Source organism: Oreochromis aureus, linkage group 17 (genome assembly GCF_013358895.1).
Source record: "Oreochromis aureus strain Israel breed Guangdong linkage group 17, ZZ_aureus, whole genome shotgun sequence".
Classification (NCBI taxonomy): Eukaryota; Metazoa; Chordata; class Actinopteri; order Cichliformes; family Cichlidae; genus Oreochromis; species Oreochromis aureus.
In genome coordinates this window covers 5,323,182-5,341,252 of record NC_052958.1, presented here as the reverse complement: position 1 = coordinate 5,341,252, position 18,071 = coordinate 5,323,182, and the positions used below count along the sequence as shown (strand labels likewise).

The following is an 18,071-nucleotide window of genomic DNA, read 5'->3' as shown; positions in this document are numbered from 1 at the left end:
CAAACTAGAATTTCTTTGAGGAGACAGAAACTGTTACATCCTTTGTTTTAATTTCTGATCATCGGTTGAGTTCTCCAGCATCCATGTAGAGGAGAGACGTGGCCCCTGTGGCATTGTCGTTGCTTGGTGGGGTCCTGTTATGGATGTTCAGGCTGAGGCTTGTTGTTTTGTCCATCTTTGTTTAGTTTTTTTTTTTATGTAATGAGACACAACATGAGTCTGAATGTGAGGCTGCATGCTTGTTGACTTCCAACTTGTCAGTCACAAGTTGCTGAACAATGAGGTCTTCGTTTGTGACTCACATGGGGACTACGGTTTGCAGGGTGGACTTCATGCTGTGTTCCAGTGCAGATTGGGATTGGCCACTTGAGGCTTGGTGAGACAGCCTCAAGAAGCCAGTAAGGGAATTGCTGCTGTTTCCAGATATTCCCATTTGGATACATCCGGCTGTTTAGCTGCCAAATGCTCTAATTTCTTAACCAGCTACTAACTTCAGTTGCTTGGTGCTGGGCAGGGAGCATACAATACACTTATCACAGCTTTCTGACAAAACACCTGCATGTTACATTGGGAAACGGGGCTGATAAGAGCAACAATAAGGGGAGTGGACAATAAAACTAAAATATTGATGTGCCACATTCTCAACGGTGCAGAGGGGAATTGCAGTTGAATGATTATTCTTTGTCAGCTTGGCTCACAGTGACCCCTTTCACAGACCACTTAGTTTCAGGATCTATTGTCCATATGAAGAAAAAAAAAAGATACTGATTACTGGAGATTTAAAGATTATAGCATGCATCACGAATGCTTTTGTGTATAAGTTTTGTGTGCTTTGGTCATTGTGGAATGCAGTGAACTAAAATAGCCATTTCATGTCATTTCAGTACAAAGCTATTCTGTTGAGGTGTGTGAAATTGTTGCTGTCCGCAAGACGGAAGACGATGACCAAGACGCTGCACAGACTGGGAAACATCAAAAAAAGACAAAGCAGCTGTATCCCTATGCATTCACAGGTATGACATTTACAGAAGCACTTCATTATCACTAGTTTTATAAAAGTTTTGCAAAGCCCAAAGTAAAAAATGTAGCATTTTTGTCTATTTAACAAAAAACCCCATCAGTTTCTATCCAGTGTCTCAGTCTTATTACAGTAAAAACTAAAAAACTGATAAAGTAGCCACTTTAACCTCTGTTGCTTCTTCCAGCAACAGAACCTGAGGCCAGTCTATATCAATGTCACCTTGAATTTCCTATAGCATGTTAATGCCACATTACAGTTACATTTTGGTTAAGCATGCCAAGAGGCTGTGTTTAGTGCCACAAGTCGCAAGTGATGTGACACTGGGAATAAGCCTGTAGACAGCTCCATAGTCAGAAAGTAATGCATTAACAAGAGAGTCCCTCACAGCTTAGCAGACTGGGTCTAAGATGGCAGCATGCCAGCAACTTTGGGGCTAATGCTTGATTTGGAGCCATTAGATTATATCCAAACAAGATCGGATTTACATTATGTATCGCAGCCAAATGTTAAAAATTACCTCACTAATGTGAGCGTTTACTGGCAATGAAGTGCGTCGAGTCTGACACGACTGCGTTGCCACAGTCTGTGGAAACTTGGCTTCAAAGACGCACCCCATCACTTACATCCCGATTATGTAACTTATTAAAGGATAATTTTGCACCCACTCTGAGCGTCTCTTTGCATACCCCATGGTGAGTACGAGGTACTGTTAGCGATTTGGACAGCACAACTTTCCTGAAAAGTTAACTTTTCTATCTGATGAAGAAAATGCTTAGTGTGATAATTTCACTTTGAAATGCTTAGCGAGTGAATCTGCTGTCAAAGTGCTTAGCGAGTGAATTTTTGCTCCTTAATGTAAATATTTCAGTAATGTTCCTAGCAGGATATTATGGGACTCTGTCTCTACTTTTGTGTGTGTGTGTGTGTGTCTGATTATGAGCACAGCCCTGTTTCATTTAGGAAACTAATTTCTTCATGCTTTCATTTCTGACATAAGCACATATCTGAATAATCTGTGTGTTAAGGATAAAGCCAAGGTTTATTCTCAGGGCAAGCCTCCACTGTGCCAAAGCCAGGTAATATGGTAAACGACAAAAGTAGGAATTGGCAGAAATACCTGCCTACTAAATAAACTATAGGTCACAAACGATCTGGGTATTTTTATGATTATGACTTAAGCAAGGCAACACGATGTGAAAAGAAGACATTATCGGAGGCTTTATTTAGCACATTTGGAGGCATTTTTCTGATAAGATGGTCTATGGGAATGATAAAAGCATCTTTCGTCTCTATTATTTTTGTTGATAAGTGGTTTCTGGAGTGTTCTGTTTTGTTTCTTTACAGTTTCCTACGTGCGAAGGACACGACAGCACCAGTGGCGGTGTAGCGAGGTCACCTTTCACTGTGCCAACCAGGCACTCTGCGAGGAGTGGGTCCAAGTTACAAATGAGCAGCTATCACTACTCAGTATGTGTCATCTGATGTTCTGTAAAAGATATGGGTTTGTACTTTGTACTTGATGTACTGACCCGACGCACCATGAAAGTTGCATTTTAGCCAAGTGGACGTTGGTCATTAGAAGATTGGCACGGTGGTTAGCACTCTTGCCTCACAGCAAGAAGGTCCTAAGTTCAATTCCACCATCAGGGGTCTTTCTGTGTGGAGTTCTTCTCCCCATGTTTGAGTGGGTTCTCTCCAGGGACTCCAGCTTCCTCACATAGTCCAAAGACATGCAGTTAGTTATGATAGGTTAACTGGAAACTCTAAATTCCCCATAGGTGTAAGTGCGAATGGTTGTCTGTCTGTAAGTGTTAGCCTGCGACAGACTGGCGACGTGTCCAGAGTGTACCCCTGGTTGGTAAAGTGAAGAACAAGTTTAATCATAGCTCGACTGAAAGGGAAGTGCTCCATGCTGAATTTAATATTTTTTAATTTTAATTCAGAAATATTAAAAAAATGAAAATAATTAGGATGGCTCATGGGCAGACCTACAGTAAAAGAGAATGGCATATACAGTATATAACTAAAAACGAATATGGCAGCACATCATCCATCAACATGTTTACAAAATAATTAGCTGCTGAATGTAATGTTTTTTGTGTACTAACAAATTACACTGTGATTAAAAAGTTATTAGACTATTATTCAAGCATAGTGAGTTTGCATTTTATTTTTCACCTGAGTGCAAAATACTCTCTTACGCTCTGGGTTTAATAAGCATCACATGATTAGGTTGTACAGGATTTAGTGTTTAACTAACATGCTGAAATAAGAGTGGAAGGTGGGTTTAAGCCATTTAAAATGGTCCTCTTAGTCCCATTTCGCTTGGCAGGACGAATCAATTCAAGGTAATTAACCGCATTCATTTTGAAGAAGTCCCTGCATCTTCAGTAGTATTAGTCACACACCTTTACATCGCCCATTTACAATCCATTTATGTAATCTAATGGAACTTTTGTCTTATTGCCAAACAATATGGCACCCTATATTTCTTTGTACTCATTTAACACTTGATCCAAATCCATTCATTTTCACTTTGAGCCTCCCATGTATCTCAGTTTGTTGTCCTAAATGCACTCCTCCACAACAGCCATAAACAAGCCATTTAGTATTCTCCATCGCAGCTCTTTGTAGGTTTATCACTGAATGATGCAGTGCCTCTGAATTGCTTCGCACTCCTCCTACAGTCGGTAGACACACCATTTATTTCTTGAGCGGCATGTTTTGGGGACCAGTCAGGTTGACTGAGCATTTTGAGAAAGGTCTCTGGTTAATGAAAACTTCATCAAGCTTTTGTCAGCTGGACGTTTGTTTCCAAAAAAAGAAAAGAAAAAAGGTAAACTCTACACATTTTAAAAGATGATCTCATGCCCCTCCCTCTTTTTGCAGCCAATCGACCAAAGAGCCTTCTGGTATACATCAATCCATTCGGTGGAAAGCGTCATGGGAAACGTATTTACGAGCAGAAGGTGGCCCCAATGTTTCGCCTTGCCGGCATTGCGACCACTGTGATTGGTGAGTCCCTATCAGTTGCATTACTCAACATTTAAATAAAGAATGAGTCTTGATGGTTGCCATATAGATCTCCACTGCCACTGTGGCCTCGCGTGGGGACTGGAGAGGCTTGCAAGGATATGATTTGGCTTATAGTGCCATTAATCATGCCACCACCTTAATGGAAGCTGTGATAGTTGATAAGCTCGGGTATCCAAACACATCTATTATTCAATAAGTGTTTGCTACAGCTACACATAGTCTGGGGTATTGATGGTCCATCAGAGGGACTGCTATTCACCTTGGGCTTCCTTCAGCTGCTGTAAGTTACAGAATTGTGTGTCTGTGTGTTGATATTATATGCCTGGTAAACAGATTTACTGTTCAGATATTGTTTTTGTTTTTATAGGCTCATTTTGCTGGCTAGTATACAGTAGCTGAATTAGGCTGAGGTTTTTTTGGGGGGGGTTGCCAGCACACTTATGCCTCTTCTGACCATTAATCTGCTCGATAGGTTCCAGTGAATGTTTCAAAAGTGAAGTACTTTCCTTGTCTTGTATTTCAAAATGTCTGTAATAGAGTGCATGTTCTACCAGTCAAGCCACAAAGTGCCTAGTTATTTTGTCAGTATATTCCCTGTCATTGAATGCCTACTAATGCTTGCGATTTGATTTGTTTCCATAGTTACAGAGCGTGCCAATCATGCCGAAGACCACTTGAAAACAGAGGCCAATCTAGATAAATATGACGGGTAGGTACTTAAGCTAGGTAGCTCATGCTTTTAGACTTTGAAAACTGGTTCTTCACCGTGACATGAACTTGACTCTTGCTTGTTTGCTCGTCCTTTAATAAAGCTACTGAGAAACTCGGCCATAGTTCATATGAACCTCCGTTGTGTTGTGACAGATTACGGATACAAATTTCTTTGTGTTTCTCATATTTAACAATGTGAAAATATTCTGATCATCATTTGTAGTCTCTATGCCACAAGTAATAAATGCTTGCAAAGAAAATTTAAGATAAGATAAGATAGCCTTTATTAGTCCCACACATGGGAAATTTGTTTTGTTACAGCAGAAAGTGGACAGTGCAAAGTTACAAAGCAAAAATGAGAAAAACACTGGAATAGCATAAGAATAAGATAAAATTCTATATACAATAGAATAAAATAAAATACAAATGCTGTATACAACTCAGTCAGAAACCAACAATGTTGATCGGAAACCAACATCATTGGTTTATAATAAAAACAATTAAAAAAAAAATATAAAGATTAAACTGAATAGATGTTTGATGTGAGTGCTCTAAAAGCACTCCAATGTAAGATTAAGGGTTTGTAGCCATATAAAGCTTTAAAAAACATCAGTCTGGTGGTTTATATTGGTAGCTTTTGATGCTGTTTCTCTTGTAGAATGGGGGTTGTTACGAGCCTGCAGATCTGTTGTTGTTGGGAAAGTTCAGTTTAGTTTGGTGTTATGGTAAGACTTGAAATTGTGGAGTAATGTTCAAAAGGTTTGGTGCTGTTTTATCATAGCATGACAGGAAATGATAAAAATGAAAGGTTCTTTCCTTTTGTGTTTTTAACACTGGCCCATTTCAAGGTTATTCTAGATAACTAAAATTAAACTAAAAACTAAATATAAGTGTGAAAAAACACTTTGCAAAGAAAAAGGACATTTCATTAAAAAAAACAATGTTGTTGGCTCACAAAGTTAGCTAAGTCTTACATTAATTTGTTTACTTTTTTACACATCCAGTCTGAACAGACCTTGATTTAGGTTTAAGATGTTATTAGTTGGCATGTCGTATAGACAAGTAATTTGAAGTAAAGAGAGCACACAATCTGATTTCAGTAGAACTTCAATAAAAAATGGGCTACAATTACTTGAGACATATCCATTAAAGCAAAACTCTACCATGGTAATGATCCATAACTCAGTTTTAATGTTCAAGCTGGAGTCATACACTGGTACCTAGGGTCCAAAAACTCTAACAAGCCAATTTTAAAGTTTGCTTTTAAACAGTGAGGCAGGGAACAAAGGGGAGGATGGCTGTATATATGCTAGGTGGCTAATTAGCTAGTAGGAAATGCATCTGGCTGAAATATTCACAGGAAAATGGGAACAAAGGAAGGAGGTGGAACAAGCAACATTAAAAGATTCATTTCAAAATAAAAGTCAATTAAATGGATCACAAGATGAACATTCATCATGTGGGCACCAACCTCTTGTTTGATCTAATTTCACAGTCATGAAAGTTGAGCATTTTTGCAAGTGGAGTAATGGTAAATGGTAAATGGCCTGTATTTGTATAGTGCTTTACTAGTCCCTAAGGACATTTTCTACAATTCCTGACAAGCCTGAGCATGTGTGACCAATAGATGGTAGTTACACATGTCATTATAAACCATTACAATTTTAACTAATAAATGTTCCTTGATAATATATGTATATGTTGTTGTTTTTTTACTTTCTCTAAGAAAAACCTGCAATTTTATTAATAGTACTATTAAATATGAAGAGGAAATGGCGCTGCAAATCATCTAGATACAAATTGGACCCGAAGGTAACTTGTAGATGGAGAATAATAAAGGACCCATGACTAATCCCTGGGACACCCTACAGGAGTATAGGAGCACATGCTGTGTATAAAACAATACTCGTGATCCAGTGCCTATGATGACGTTAACGTAAAATGAAGTGGTCAAAAGTCACAATGAAGCAATATCACTAGGAAGTTTTACTGGAATTTTAACATTTTCTATAGTTTTTTTTTTTTTTATAGTTGTCTGTTTCTAAATCTAAATCTTGACAATAAATGAAGGTTTTCAGCTCAAACTGTACATTAAGCTGCTCAGGTCTGTGATCCAAAGGTGGCATTCAATGGTAAAATACAGTTCATCATGGAATATAAAGGGTCTCCTACTTTCCAGCTGAGTTCCCCGTTGTTTCCAGCTCCTTTTCATCAGCTATTCATTCAGAGCAGGGTTAGAGTCCATTATGGTTTTACTCTGCAGTTCATATAATTTATAGATCCATTTCTGTAAGTTTTGAGTTGGACTTGAGAAGCTGTTACGCCTGATGGCACAGTGTGATATTCTGATTTACTGGGCTCGCACAGTTGGGCCTCCTCTTCAGTGATGTTTTTGTCTAAGTTCTCCAGCTGTGTAGTTATTTTCCCTCTAGCATGTGTGTTTCATTTCAAGCACATGTACATGTAACACAAGTCATTACGTGACATCCAGTCGATCTTCCCGGATGACCAGGAATCTGCGTATTAGAAGAGTCATGACAAAAACACTTACTGAATTGTCGATTTCATTTTTCTGCCAAGGGTGGTGTGTGTTGGTGGAGATGGGATGTTCAGTGAAGTCCTTCACGGGTTGGTTGCCAGGACGCAAAATGACCACGGTGTTGACCAGAACCAACCGGATGCTGAATTGGTGCCATGTTCTCTACGGATAGGAATCATTCCCGCAGGTGAGCTTTGGGAATCGTGTCATTTTGTAAAATCCGTGGGAAATCTGCTCTATATGTATTGTACAGTAGAGTGGCATCAGTCTCTTCAGTCTCTTATTTTTCACAAAATAAAGATTTGAAATGAAATTAGACTTTTCTAATGAAGTTTATGTAATAAAAAAAGTGAAACTTTAATTTTAAAAAAATGCAAATATTGACAGAAGAATTTTTTACTAACTTGTCACAAACTTATGCTCCATTGAAGTTGGAGTTGGAGTGGAGCAGTGGTTAGCACTGTCACCTCAGGGCTAGAAGGCTGGGATAGAATCCACTGACTGGGGCCTCTGATATGTGACTTCTTCCCACAGTCCAAAGACATGCAGGTTGGGTCAACTGTTGATTCTAAATGGCTATAGGTAGCCAATTTTTTTTGTATGTTTTAGTACTAGCAACCTATCCAGGGTGTGCCCTGCCTCTGCCCCACGATTGCTAAGATGGGCTCAATCCACTCTGTAACCCTGGATTACATAAGATGTTTTTAAAAAGAAAGGATGGATGTCACTTTCTAGTCTGTTTTTTCTGGGTATTTTTTTCTGTTTACATTTTTTCTTTTTGATGGAAAAACTACAAAATCACAGGTAAACACCAACTTCTGAAGTCAAGGTCTTCTTTTTAAAACTTGTAACTTTACAATCTTTCCTGCACAAAGCTTTGTAGAACATAATACCCCGAGACATTATGATTAGCCTGCACAATTTTTATTTTTTGTTCTCAAATGAAAAATCCATGTTTTTTTTTTATATTCTCTATCTACACATGACATAACCCACAGCTGAATGAACTGAGGTCACACTTGGTTTTTCTCTGCTGTCAGAAATCAATTGTGACTCTTTCATAAGGTCCTGCAGTCTCAAACAACTGAGTTACAGCAAGTTGGATGATGGATGGTTGGGATTTTTTTTTTTTTTAATAAAATTGGACTGAAGTGGTCCTACAGTTAAAAGAAAAGTCTTAAATGCATTAAAATCGCACCAGAACATGATTTAGAGTCTAATTGCGATAACTTCACGCTCTCTGATCCCAGGTTTCTGAGTTACAAGCAATGATCTCTATGGCAACAGGGCAGGGGGTCCCAACAGGGGCCTGCAGAGGGTCAATCAGTCCAAGTGCCATAAATGGAAACGTGCAGAGTGACATTTTGAAATCTTTAATTTTCATGAGGATAGAGATACAGTGCAAGACCAATATGAGGCTATCCTGTGCACAGCTTGATGTTAATAACATAGGTTTTTAAAAAGCAGCTGGGCACAGAATAAATGACTTTTAGGACAGTTACAAGCACAATTTGGACTTTTGTCATTTTACACAAGCAGATAAATTAAAATTTTAGGTGTGTTATGGCCACCTTTTCTAAAATTTCTTGCATATATTGAATGAATGTCTGCCACTGTCTGTCACTGGCTGAGATAACAAAGTGGTGTTGGGGCCTATGGCTACCTGGTGAAAGCATTTGTTTACATGTTTGTACCATTACTGAGTGGGTACTTGACCTGTGGGGTAAAGTTAAAAGGAATTGGTTGTAAAGTTGTTTATGGACTTATCACTGAACTTTCAATCAAATGTTCTTTTTTAACATATCTGCTGCACAGTTGTTTGTTTTTTTTGTTTGTTTGTTTGTTTTTGTTTAATTTTTTTATGAAGAAAACATGCAATGCATTATACTTTAAAAATCACACCCATTGCTACACATACATGTTTTGCATACTGAGTGTCACCTTCCTACCCACTCATCCTGTAGATAGCGCTGCACATTTTATTGCACTACTTTTCTATGGATGTTTCTCTTTTTTTTTCTTTTCTTTTTTTTTTGCTAGCAAATGGAGCTCACAAGGTCATTCAATACAAAGTCATTGCAGAGCTATAAACCGCTTTTCCTCTGGTGTGGGTGAAACTCGGCTGTACTCTGTTTCCATGCCTGAATTAATTTATTAATGTGGTCATATGTAACAGCCTATATGCACAGGAAAAGTAGTCTGTGTCCTAAAACCAGTGAAGATGCTGTATATATTGCAGCATTGAGCCGTGGCTTTCTACTACTTCCTCTAGAGTCGAACATTAGATTTTTGGGGAGTAAACAAAAAGTTATCATAAAATCCAATAAAAGGAACAGACTTGATTGCAGTGGTGCAGGGTGACTTATACAGAAAAGCAAACAGAGATGATGAATATCCAAAAAGAATAATAGATCTTAAACCACTAAAATATAGCGTTTCATGATTTGGTTCTGCCTCTTTTATTCTTTTATTTATGCTACACACTGCATGGAAATTTTGAGCTTTCTGCATGCCTTCCTGGTTGAAGAATTTCAAAATATTATTACTGTTATACTTAAAATATTTACCATTAGCTGACAAGGATGACTGAAGAAGAAATTTATTAAAACCATTACTTTAGTAATAGTAGCTATACCACATAAAACTGTAAAGTACTGAACATAACCATTGTTATACTGCAGAAAAATGTTCCCCATGACTGTTATATGGATTTTATTATTGCTGCAGACGTGTAAGGTTAAGTTCAGTTCATGTCTAGTAATGCATTATATTCTATAAAAAGTGTTTGTAGTGGCTTCTTGTGAGGAACACATATCTCTAATCAGAATCAGAATATTTTAATAATCCCCAAGGAAATTATGTGTAATAAGTTCAGAAAAAACACAACTGCTGTTAAAGTATATTGAAATATATAAACAACAAAACAGCTAAAAAAAAAAGAAAAGGCTTGAGCATTGGGTGACATGGTTGACTGTCAGTATCTACTGAAGGATTAAAAATATTAATGAAAAATTGATAAAACAGCTGGTTAAACTTCACTTAATTGACGTTCAGTCAACCAAGTGACTTCAGAGTTACTAAATCTAAAAGTGTACTTGAAGCCTGCAGCTGGTCAACTTGCCTATTAATAAAAAAGTTGTCACTCTAACCACCAACATGTTTGATGTAGAGGATTTAATGAGAGGAAACTCGTTTGTTACTACAATAAATCACAGAGTGCTTATTTACTTGCTAACACTAGATGTTACAACAACAATGCATAGATCATGACTGATCTCAGCCCGGGGGGACCAGAGATGAGCAGTTTGTCTTGCTAGTCTCAGATAATTCTCCCATCACAGACTAGAGGTTTATCCTTAATGTGCAACAGAACAACCAGAAAAAGTTGCTGGTCTCTCAGCCTGCTCAGCTCCAGCCCTTTATCAATAGGGAACTGACACACCCATGAAATGTGTATATATAATACAGATTCAAATGAAATTGGAATTAAGCAGAGTGAATCCTGCTTCCGGAGACAAAAGCCAACTGAGCCCAACAACATGGCAGTAATTTAAACAGTAAATGCAAAAGGGGCAACAAGACAAACTTATGAGACAGAACACTGAGATGAAAGAATAGAGATTGAATCTACTTGAGTTTTAACTGATGACTATTTTATAGATTTCACTGGACAAGCAGTCCTTCCCTTGCTTGCCCTGATGGGACACTGCTGCTTTATTGTGCTAACTGTAGTATGAACTGAGTAACTGCAGTTGGGTGTCAGCATCTATCTCAACTGAACACTTCATTTGTTCATTTAGTTTTCTTTGCTACTGGAAACATTTTCAGGTAACACAAATTAGACAATTTTGATTAAAAAACAAATATATTTTAAATCAAAGGTTTGCTTTTTTTGGTTTGAGGCTGTTGTTAAGATACTGTCAGTGCAGCCATGAATATATTCATGTACCGAGGATTGAAACAGCGAAAATATCCTTTTTGGAGCAGCTCTTAAAAGCATCTAGTGTCCATTGTTTTCCCAGAGATAAAGATGATCTAACTGCTAAGATGATTTTACTGGCAAGACAGTTTTAGGGGAAACACAGATAAAAAATGGAGCATCTCCACTGAGGATTTGCCTTGTGACAGTTTATGCTCTCTCCTCAGAATATGGCAGCAAGCTATTGTGGTTGAGCAACTTAAGGGGAATAAAACATTGAAGATCTGAGCACTAAACATCATTGAAGATCTGTGTGCAGCAGTTATATTCATTCAAAGTCAGCTGGCTTTTACGGAGTAGCTTTAGAAGACTGAAATGGCACATGTCACCTTTTTTATGCTCAGCAAAATAGCAGGCAGTGCAGGGCTGTCAGGAGCAATTGGAAAGTGTTTCGGATGTGATTATGAAGCTCGGAGGGGAAGAAGCAAAGGCCAGATAAGTGATATTCATAGAAAGTCAGAAAAAGCAAGAGAGGGAGCTCATCTTCATACTCATCTGTGTGTCCGCTACTGAATGACAGGCCTGATCTTCCCTGTCACGCTTCTGTGAGCCAGCTCAAAACATCACTGGTTAGATTTCACTCTCCTCTCTTTGCTCCCTTGCTCGCGCTCTCTGTCTTTCATCAGTGGCAGTAGGTCTATATTACCACTTGAGGATGATCAAAGTAGGCCAGATAGGTCTGAAATTACACCATGTGGTGCAGAAAGAGATGCTGGCTGATTACCTCTCAAGTTGAAAGATTTAATGTCAAACTCAACATTTCTCACAAAGCGGGGTTGCCTCTTATCCCTCATTTGTTGCTTGAAGAGAGCTGATGATAGTCTGGAGCCTGGAGCTATCCGATTAGTTAACTTTATGACTACGATGTCTCCTTGCTTCCGTCTAGTGAAATTATTCAACTAAATTTCCTTCACTTGGTCAAAGATTTGAGAGACGTGACCCTGTTTATGATGTGTAAGGACTGATTTAATTTATGAGAGTATGTTTTACACACACTATCAGCATCTTGGAAAACTTAAGTGCCAACAGTGTCTGCTAAGCTGCTGCACAGTCTCTCCTGATTAGCTGGAAGGCGTTCATGACAGAGTACCCATCACATATCCTAAGTGTATATTGCAAGCTTTAGATTTACCGAGAGTTGAAGACATAGGAAAATATCATGTATTTGCTCCATTTCCTGTCTTAAGCAATGGAGGAAGACATGGATTTAAAAGGAAAAAGGCCCCTCGGTATGTACCTGTGAATACATGGTGACAGTTACAGCCAAACCAATGCTGGCACATTTAAAAACAAAAAAACAAATAAGGCAGAAAGAATAAGATGTGCTTTTTTCATCATTAAATATAAGCATAATTAGCAGGAAAGGGATCTTTCACTTTATTAGGTGATTGTATAAACCACTACACTCCAGAGCCACTGATTAGATGTATCCACATTTTTAAAAACCCAGACAAACAAAGAGAGGATTTAACCTTCTGGTAAATTAAAGAAGTATGTCATTTTTATTTCTTTAACCGCAGCGTATCTTTGTTTCCGTAATCCAACAGGGTCTACTGACTGTATCTGCTTTGCTACAGTGGGAACCAACGATCCAGTTACTTCTGCTTTACACATCATTGTGGGTGAGCGGAAATTGCTGAAAGAATATGAAAAACTTACAAGAACCAACAACCTTTGAAAGATTAGACTAATTTTAGTTTCATATTCATGTTTTTTTTGTTGTCCTTCTTTTGTTTGTCTCAACAGGTGATTCCCAGCCAATGGATGTGTGTTCAGTTCATCACAATGACGTCTTTCTCAGATACTCAGTCTCATTGCTTGGCTACGGCTTCTATGGAGATGTGCTTTCAGACAGTGAGAGGAACAGATGGCTTGGCCCTGCCAGATATGACCTGGCAGGTATGTGGGCCATCAGTTTTCTAAAATCTGCCTGGATCATTTAACCTTTTATTTTTAACTCTTGGCCCACTGCTCTTAAACGCTATCAATCGCACAATGAATTGTTTTAACAAAAGATTTAACCTGGAGTTCATCCCAGGGCTTGCTGGCTTTGTAAAGGGTCCAGACATCAGCAGCAGCATCAACGGTTTCCCTAACACCACGATTAGATGAGATGCTCTGCAGAAACCACTACATATTATTTTTATTGTTTTTTTGCTTCCACGCTATGATGACAGATAGGAAACTAAACTAGAGCCAGCTGAACAGAAATAAGCAATTTTGATCCACAAAAATTGAGCTCCACTTATCCAAAATAGAAATCCATAAATTTAAACTCATCTTTTTACTTTAATTTACACTTCCTGGTTGCATGTAGGCACCAAAAAATGAGGTGTGATCAAAATGTTCTCTAGTCATGTTATGTCCCAGTGTGCTTTGTGCCTGTGTGATGTGTGCTGTGTGTCAGAATGGTCATTGATTTTCAATTTCAAGGAGTGGAAGGACTCACAGGGAAGTGATTCGGGCTACCTTTGGGCTTGGAAACTGTGGACTATTCCACTGTGAACTGCTGAAAAGTGCTTAGATGTAGCTGTAGGCCTGGCTCTCACCAACAATGATCCTCCAAGCAAAATTCAGGTCAATTTGAAAGAGAGCTTGATGTTTGCTCTTTTGCCGTTTGAGGATCATCGTAAAATCGCAGAGTGCACAGCGCAAGTGGACAGTAGAAGACTAAAATAGCAGCCACAGTGGAAGCTGTCTAGACATGTTCCCAGAAGACTGCACCGAATGGAAAACTTGACCAAAGTTAAATCACTTACGTTTAGCCCTGTTTAAAAATAACAATAACACCTTTATTGTGTTCACGTTTAACACAGAAGCATCCTTACAGGTGTAACAATTTGGCAGTTATGATCATTTGTAGGAGGAGTATATAATAAACTCTAAATATTGACACAACTCTGCATACAATAGCAGCAAAGACCAAACAACACCCTTTGCATATTTGCTTGGACACAGTGCCAGCATTTGATACGGTGATGCAATAAGAGACAGACGGGTGGATGAATGGATGGACAGGTAGTTAGCCAGGTGGACAACTGAACCCACAAGGGAAATAATTGTATTACAGCAGCAGGATAACGAATAAAAGGTAGTGCAGGCTACAATAAATAAACAGCATAGTTAAAGTAAAAGTGCCACAGGAGCACTGTGAGTGCCTTATGCTGTGAGGGAGTGCAAAAACTTTACAACTACAGAAAATCAAAATGAAGTTAAAGAAGAAAGTGACATTGTGCAAGAGAGTTGTGCAATTAATAAATAATATGAATGCAATAAGCTAGAAAGGTTTTTTTTTTTTTTTAATCAAACCTTTATGCAGTAATCAACAGTGATCAATAAAGTGGTTCTGCAGGGTAGGGGGTTACATACTTAACAAGTGAAAGCTGGTTTGATCCCAGGGGAGAAGAACAAATCCACTTGGGGTTGTGTCATCCAGCAAAGGAATCTGGATGATTGTAAGGTTGTGTGGAAGTTTCACAAACTTGAAATTCATAAACCATGTATGATCAACACTTTCCTGTGACCTCTGAACTAGGTTTCATGTACCAATGGGGCGGGGCTATTAGTTTTCTGCAGAGCATCTCATGTTTTCCAAGCGTTGCAGCAATCTCCCTGTGGGAGACAGATCTGACAAACTGTGTACTGATGCGTGCAGTGATGTGTTTTTGTGTTTTTTGTTTTTATAGTAAAACCTTTAAGAAAAAGAGTTCAGGTTGAAATTAAGCACAACAAAATAAAACACACTGGCACATTTAGATTCTGCACACTGACTGTGTTTCCTTTCCAGGTGTGAAAACCTTTCTGAGCCACAACTACTACGAGGGCACCGTCTCTTTCCTCCCCGCCGAGGACGACGTGGGGAATCCGAGGGACAAGCTGCAGTGTCGATCCGGGTAAATGAAAAGCTATCGCTTTATTTTGGGTTTTCGGGGAAGTTTCATTCTTTTCCAAAAAGTGCTTGTCACTGTGTAACTCGACAACTTATTGTACCATAAAATGTGACATGACCGAGCTACAAAAGGCTTTAGACTTATAAGCCAAGCCGGGTTTCAGATGGACCGAATGCATTCCTATCAAATGCATCATTTAGGCTTGTTAAAGTTTGGAATGTCAGCAGGGAGACTGATGTTTTAATCAAAGTCTCACTGATATTTCAGGTGCAGCATCTGTCAGCACAACCGCTCATCAAAGGACGAGCACGGCGACGTGTCGGAGGAGAAGGAAAAGCCTGGCAAAGGTACGGGTTCGGGTTTATTACTAGAAATGTGCCGCCTTAATCACACAGGAAAAAGTGCATTTCTCATTTCTCTACCTCGTTATCTGCTTGTTTGTCTAGTTTGAAACCATTGCCAGGCTTCTGATACATGTGAAAATGAGTATTTTTACAGGCTGTAGTTTTAAGAATAGAGACAGGAGAAGAAGGGGGAAAAAGAGGAGAGGAGACAATCCCACGCTGGCTGTCTTTTCCCTTGAAGTTGTACACATAAAACAGGGGATGATTTGCATTTTTCTCTCTTTTTCTGCGAAAGATTAAGTACCTGAGGTGGACTGAGTGTAAATAACCGCATCATCTTCTCCCTTGCAACATTTCGCTCCTGGGTTTTCTGTTGGGTTGATTTTTTTCTTCTTCTTTTTCTTCTTCCTCTTTCTCTCCTGCAGCATGGCAAAATTCTTGATGAGATTCTTGATGAGTTATTGATGAGAAAACGTAAAGTGATTTTTAGTGACAGTGCATAGCTCCCCTGTTATGCCCCCCCGGAGCCGCCTTCTTTTCTTTTTCTTTTTTTTTCCCTTTTAACCTATTGATTTACCGAATCTCCAGCATCCAGCCCTCGCGCCTACTTTGTGAGGTTACATGTTCCCAGTCGGTGCTCAGACTCTTTCTGTCTGCACAGGAACGAGGATGACAGCCACCTCCTGCTCTCCCTCTGACCATTTGCACACGTACACACACACTTTATTACCCCCAACCCTCTCAAGACTGCGACACAGCAGCAGAAGCCCTCTGGAGCCAGATGAAATACTGACTCCGGTGTTAGTGTTTATATGTGTGTGTGTGTGTGTGTGTGTGTGTGTACTCTGAGCTGCAGATGATCTGTGCGTGTGTGTTCTCTAATTAGTGTCAGGATGTTAAATTCAGCAGTTTCTTCTCTTGGCTATCTGGCACTCAGGGCTTCTCTGGAGTGTTTGTGTTTATATTTTTTTATTTGTCGCCTGTTTTAAATATAAAAGCAAGCGCAACCTGTTTGTGTATCTGTGCGGGCCGTGTGACCAGCTTCCACTAATCAGAACAAAATTTGGCTCTGCCAGCACTGACAGGGGGCTTTTGCCTCACGCCACTGCTGCTGTTTGTTTTATGCTTTTTTCCTTCTTCTTCCTGTCTTCTTCTTTGGTGAGGGAAATCTCAGACAACTGCTAAATCAATGAGGCACGACACACTCCCTCACTGCAAATGAGCCAGCCTCTCCTGCAAAAGCAAACACTCATTTGGAAACATTCTCCGAACGCAGAGCCTACAGTCCACCGTTGGATGTCTTCTTGTTGTTGTTTTTTTTTAACTTTAACTTTTACATCACTGCTTTCCAATTAGAATGCTGTTGTTTTAAAGTAGCCTCGGTGGGCTTGTTATCATTGGTTCACGTTATCACCTCTGTAAGTTTGTTTTTGCAACGTGTGTGTGTGTGTGTGTGTGTGTGTGTGTGTTGGGGGGGTGGGTAATGAATCGTTTTGCTTTCCGAGATCACATAATTTTCCCTCTGAGGTGCTCGCGGAGCAGTCAGATGCTAATTTGGATGTCTGTGATCACTTTTTTCCAGCTTGCTGCAGCGACTATCACCCTGGTGACAGACACCGGCGGTCCCGTGGGTGATAGCACTGTGTCTTTGATACGCCATCGTACAAGTAAACAGCCACTAATCTCGGAGGAACAGAGTGGTGATTTGTGATGTGCAACCACCGCGTCTGTCATTCGCGGTTTGGGAGGCCACGCGCGCCATTTAATCATAACGAGCAAACTCGCGGTTAACCCAATCAGCCTTCCACCTTTGTAAGGCTTCCTCTTTCTTTTGTTGACCCTTACCTCACCGTGCTTAATTGCGTTTCGTAGCGGAAGATTTGCAGCCTTGGTAGATTGGTGTCGGCGGGGAAGTTTCTATCTTGGCTCAGTCAGCGGGGTAGCTGCACTGAGAACGGCTGCCAAGACATCTGGATCTTAATGGACCCTCATCAACATCACTATTGCTCTGTTACAAGCTTGGAGCTTAACCCCAGGACTCATAAAGACTTAGCAAAATGCAGAAAATATTTCAAAACCCACATACCTGATGGTGCACAGATTATTCATTTCAGCTTGATAATGGACCCTTCTGGACGAGCCAAACATCAAGCTCAATGAGTTTTTTTCATCTCTTATCTCAGTTGTACAAGTACACAGCTTGAGGTTTTTCAGAATTCTCCAAAATGAAGTAAAATGTGGCATTTTTTGCAAATGTGGCAGAGCTGCAGCTGATTTGAAGGTAAAGTTCCAGTGAACTTAAAATCTCTTCAGCTCAAGGTTTGCTCGTTTAAGAGTCTCAATGTCACACGGAGGAGTTTGAATATTGCAGAGACAGCAGAAGAAGTTAAGCAAAAGCACAAATGGACAAAAGCAAACTGATAACCTCACACTTTTAAAAGATTACCTTCGACTGCTTGAGGCGGGGTTGTGAAAAAAGTCTTTTTTTTCTCATTCACCACCACTTGATTTTTTTTATTTTTTTGCTGCTAACTCACCATTTCCCTCCATC

The 18,071-nt window shown here is 39.4% G+C and overlaps 1 protein-coding gene across 1 annotated transcript in view; it reads left to right on the top strand.

Annotated features, from left to right (window-relative positions):
- Positions 1-18,071, top strand: part of cerk (ceramide kinase) — a 54,334-nt gene that overhangs the window by 22,022 nt on the left and 14,241 nt on the right. The window contains exons 2-10 of the mRNA XM_031758514.2: positions 885-1,013; positions 2,366-2,488; positions 3,911-4,036; positions 4,700-4,766; positions 7,349-7,494; positions 12,834-12,908; positions 13,033-13,185; positions 15,074-15,179; positions 15,444-15,523. Coding sequence (XP_031614374.1) covers positions 885-1,013; positions 2,366-2,488; positions 3,911-4,036; positions 4,700-4,766; positions 7,349-7,494; positions 12,834-12,908; positions 13,033-13,185; positions 15,074-15,179; positions 15,444-15,523 — 1,005 coding nt within the window. The remainder of the gene's footprint in view (positions 1-884; positions 1,014-2,365; positions 2,489-3,910; positions 4,037-4,699; positions 4,767-7,348; positions 7,495-12,833; positions 12,909-13,032; positions 13,186-15,073; positions 15,180-15,443; positions 15,524-18,071) is intronic.